This window comes from Nanorana parkeri, unplaced genomic scaffold (genome assembly GCF_000935625.1).
Source record: "Nanorana parkeri isolate BGI_ZX_2015 unplaced genomic scaffold, ASM93562v1 scaffold3549, whole genome shotgun sequence".
NCBI classification, from domain to species: domain Eukaryota; kingdom Metazoa; phylum Chordata; class Amphibia; order Anura; family Dicroglossidae; genus Nanorana; species Nanorana parkeri.
In genome coordinates this window covers 28,742-33,589 of record NW_017309817.1, presented here as the reverse complement: position 1 = coordinate 33,589, position 4,848 = coordinate 28,742, and the positions used below count along the sequence as shown (strand labels likewise).

The 4,848-nt window shown below is 46.7% G+C and overlaps 1 protein-coding gene across 1 annotated transcript in view; it reads right to left on the bottom strand.

Annotated features, from left to right (window-relative positions):
• Positions 1-2,905: 2,905 nt before the first annotated feature.
• LOC108803268 (neuroligin-3-like) overlaps positions 2,906-4,848 on the bottom strand; it is a 29,416-nt gene continuing 27,473 nt past the window's right edge. Inside the window, exon 7 of the mRNA XM_018575101.1 lies at positions 2,906-4,291. Within this exon, the coding sequence (XP_018430603.1) occupies positions 3,445-4,291 (847 nt within the window). The 3' untranslated portion in view covers positions 2,906-3,444. The remainder of the gene's footprint in view (positions 4,292-4,848) is intronic.

Here is a 4,848-nt window from a genome sequence, read left to right as displayed (position 1 = left end):
TGTGCACATATATACCCGCACGTGGACATCGTGGCCGAGACTCATACTTGTACCCACATACATGCACAAAGACTTTGTTTCTACAACTCGTCCCAGGAGGCAGCGTGGGGGATTCTTCTTATACCTGGATGTATCTTTCAATAAAACACAATGTAACAAAACCTCTGATCTCCCATATATACCTATAGACAGTGTATACAGTATATATATATACCTCCGGGCTTTCCATATATATACCTATAGACAGTGTATACAGTATATATATACCTCCGATCTTTCCATATATATACCTATAGACAGTGTATACAGTATATATATACCTCCGATCTTTCCATATATATACCTATAGACAGTGTATACAGTATATATATACCTCCGAGCTTTCCATATATATACCTATAGACAGTGTATACAGTATATATATACCTCCGAGCTTTCCATATATATACCTATAGACAGTGTATACAGTATATATATACCTCCGAGCTTTCCATATATATACCTATAGACAGTGTATACAGTATATATATATATATACCTCCGAGCTTTCCATATATATACCTATAGACAGTGTATACAGTATATATATACCTCCGAGCTTTCCATATATATACCTATAGACAGTGTATACAGTATATATATATACCTCCTAGCTTCCCATATATATACCTATAGACAGTGTATACAGTATATATATATCTCCGAGCTTTCCATACAGTATCTCCCAGAAGTGAGTACACACCTCTCATTGGATGATATCTGGATGGATGTGTTCTGATTTTTGTTGCCAGCGGTTTAGACATTAATTGCCGTGTGTTGGGGACAGCAAATGTACTACTGCCAGGGGCCCCGGATGGTACACTGATATACTGCCAGGGGCCCCCGGATTGTACACTGATATACTGCCAGGGGCCCCCGGATTGTACACTGATATACTGCCAGGGGCCCCCGGATTGTACACTGATATACTGCCAGGGGCCCCCAGATTGTACATTGATATGCAAGCTGCACACTCACTACTTTACATTGTAGCAAAGTGTAATTTCTTCTGCGTCGTCACATGACACGATATCATCCAATGAGAGGGGGGGACTCACTTCTGTGAGATACTGTGTATATACCTATATACAGTGTATATATATATATATATATAGATCTCTCTCCGAGCTTTACATAGATGCATCGCACTTCCACCTCTTCATTGGATTGGAGACGAAACCCCGCCTACTGGATACTTTGTAAACATAGAAAATCATATATTGTACATTGTGACCGTCCCTCGTAACAAGAAACCACGAGACACCTAAAAAGTAACTCTACAGCTTGTCTGGCTATCATCTGCTGGGCCACACAAACTAATCCAGCAAACTAGGCTGTCTTCACTGGTTATCACGCCCCCGCCCCCCCCCCTCCATGATGAGTCTGACACCAGTTTGGCACGTGTTGAACACCCGTCCTCTATGTAACCTGTCTCTATAAATGGGAGATTAGGTGACTTCAGCCACAAGGATCTGGTAGACAAGTTGTTGTTTTTTAAGCCTCAGGAGCTCCGAAACGCAGATATGGATGTTACTGAAAGCTCAGCCCACGATTATGACCGCATTAACCTATGGCATGGCACCCCGGGATGTGGCAGAGGTGGTCGAGCTTCCATCTTCTCCCGGCAAATGCCAATGGTATGTACTGAAACCCCATGGTGCTTTCTATCACCCCCGAGTCTGTCTATCACCCTGATGTGTCCGTCTGTGTTATCGCTGGTAGTTGGTCACATTCGGCTGGGCTCGCTCTGCAATGTTGAAGACACCGGTCCGAGCAGCTTCCTCCTCTCTGAATAGTAGAAGATACTTGGACGGGCTGTAAAATGTCTTCAACATTACAGAGCAAGTCCAGCTGAATGTGATCAACTACGAGTGATCAGAGACGGACACATCAGGGTGACTGACTACTACTAGCTGTACCGTGACCTAGATGCGTGAGAACCTTCGCAGACATCGGTTTCATCCTCTGAAGTGCCAGATTCTGTTTCAGTGGAAGTCGGTTTACTTATAAAACCCAGCGGTAGGCAATCTTTAACCTATCTTGGCCTACAGGTTCTAATAAGACATTAGCTGGAAGTACACCATATGGCCAAAGGCATGTGGACACCTGACCTATACGAGCGCGTTGGGTACCCCCTTTGTGGTTATACCATCCTCCACTCTTCTAGGAAGGCTTTCCACAAGATTTTGGAGGGTGTCTTCGAATTTGGTCAAATACTGATGTTGGATGAGAAGACCTGGCACGCAATCAATGTTCCAATTCATCCCAAAGGTGTTCAGTAGGGTTGAGGTCGGGGCTCTGTGCAGGACACTCGAGTTCCTCCACCAAACTGGTCACACCATGTTTTTATGGAGCTGGCTTTGTACAAAGGGGACTGACATGGTGGAACACAAAAGCTGTGACCACAAGGCGGGTAGAGGACAATCGTCTACAATGTCTTTCTATGTTGTAGAATTAACAGAACCCTTCACCGGGAACACCCAAACTCAATCTCCTGAAGGGGGTCCATATACCTTTGGCCGGATAAGTCGGTGCGATGGTCAGGTGTTAACAAACTTTTGGCCACATAGTGTATTTCCTGGGATGTGTTTTTGAGAACTAACTTCACGCCGGATACCAATTTTATTACCTATAGTACCTTCTGCCTAAGATGGCCGGCTCAATATATTTGGCACTGGGAAGATTAAGGTAGTTTTGAAACGAGGACCGTGTTCAGTCTCATCTCTTAGCTGGTGAATGAATTTGGCACACATTTGGGGTAGAGCTGAGTAGGCTTGGTGATTGGGATCAAACGTATCTTCCTTTACAGTCCCTCGTGTCCCTGTGACTTTCTCCCAATAAAAAAAAAAACTTTCCATGTTTCTACAAACTTTAGAAATATGATCTCTATCAGAGCCTACTACTCGTTCCCCAGTCCTTCTATGCTAGTAAGGTAGACGTTCCGTCGTCTGTTCCGCACCAGATCAGGTTCTCCACATGTACAGACGGTGAGGGTTTACAGGAACTGGAAAGTCGAAATGGTGAACGTTTGATGAAAAGCTTTGTGGAAAAGTTAAGGGACGATACATTGGGCTTGTTTCCCTCCGGCCTCTTCCTCAATCAGGATCTTCAACTTCCGAGTCACAGGCCTTGATCTGCAAAGAAATGTTCCCCTCACCCTAAGCTTCCCTCACTCTACGTGCCTCCACAAAGGTAAAAGCACTTTAGGAGACAAGAGCACACCACAAGTGTGTCCTTGGTGGGTCATGACCGAATCGACCCTTTCCGTATCAGAAGCAAAGCCCCACACCTGTCCCCCTTCTTCTTTGGGGGGTATGGAATGTGTCATTTAGCCTCTTCCTTGTCTCGGACACCCTCGTGTAGACTCGGTGTCAGGGCAAGGAGGAAGAGCAACGTGGTGGGGTGCTATACTCTGGTGGTGGAGTGTGAGTGGGGGAGACCGGTGCTGTTGAAGCCTGCAGAAAAGGTGTTGTAGGGGTGAAGGCTTTGCAGTCCCACCAGAGAATTTGGGATCATGGTGATGGTGTTAGGGGTCATGAGTGGAATGTCATCAGGGGAACGACGTAATGTAAGGGTGTAGTCGGAAAGCGTGGCGAGGCGCAGGTTGTCATGGCCGGAGACTCCTCCTCCCTCGCAATCGGGGTGTCCAGCATTTATTTGCAGTGAATTGAGCTCCTCGGGAGGTACGGGGCTGTGTGTGGGGTCCCGCGTGGCCGAGGCTCGCTGCGGACTGGGCTGGCGCTGTGTGTCCTGACGCCGCTTATCATTGCGGTAATACAGAGCGGCAAAGGCCAGCACGTTGAGGAATAAAAGAGAAGCACCCACAGCAATGGTGACGCTGAGCTCCGTGGAATAGTCCCTCGGATCCTGGATGACGACGGGATCCACTGGATCCACCCCAGGGTGCCACGTGGCTGACAGGCCGTTAAGTGTGGGCGAGACACCCGGATGCTTCGTACCCCAAACCTTGGGCCTGCGGGTGATATGCGAATTCTGAGTGGTATCAGAGGGCGGCACCTTGGTCGTAGTAGACGTGTAATGGAACATGTCGTGTAGGTTATAAAGGTGCGGCACTAGATGTTTCCAGAAGGCCACCTTGGTGGCTCGGTAGTGGTCACGTACGCGTGGCTTCAGGCCAATATGCAGATAGAGCTGATCCCGGGGATTGTATTTAGACCAGGCCACCTCCTCAAAACGGTTCGCCTTAGTATGGATGAACTTTGTATCCTGCGGGACGGGTTTGTTGGGGTCACTAGAGGAAAAAACAAACAAACCAGGAGATGAATTAATACAACCTGTTACCTCACGCAAGACCGAAGAGATTTCTATTCACTTCCTGTCTGGAGGAACAACAGGAAGTGAGAGGAAACCTCTACAAAGTGAGTTATACAGTTGTCACCAGAACAGGTGTCCCCATTGGAAGATTTCCCCTTTGTTCCTGTTCTGGTGGCAACTCATCGTTTTAGAGGTTTCCATCACCCGTCATCTCAAATCGAGAGAGAGTGAATCACCCCAGCGAGGATTCAACAAAAACCTGACCGAGAGTCTAACCCCCCCCCCCCCAATCCAAAACTGAATGAACCCTAAAACACAAGATGAATGTTTATGTAAACACATTTTTTCATCCCACTGCAGTCATCATGGAGCTGTACAGAGATTCAGGAAGGAGGGAATGACTCAGCTGCATATGTAATCTGAGCTTCATCTACTGAGCTCTGTAAACCTTTTTAGGATTATCTAGGTAGACAGGTGACAACCAGCCGCTGGCTGTACCTGATGGCTTTTACATATAAAATATATGAATACAAT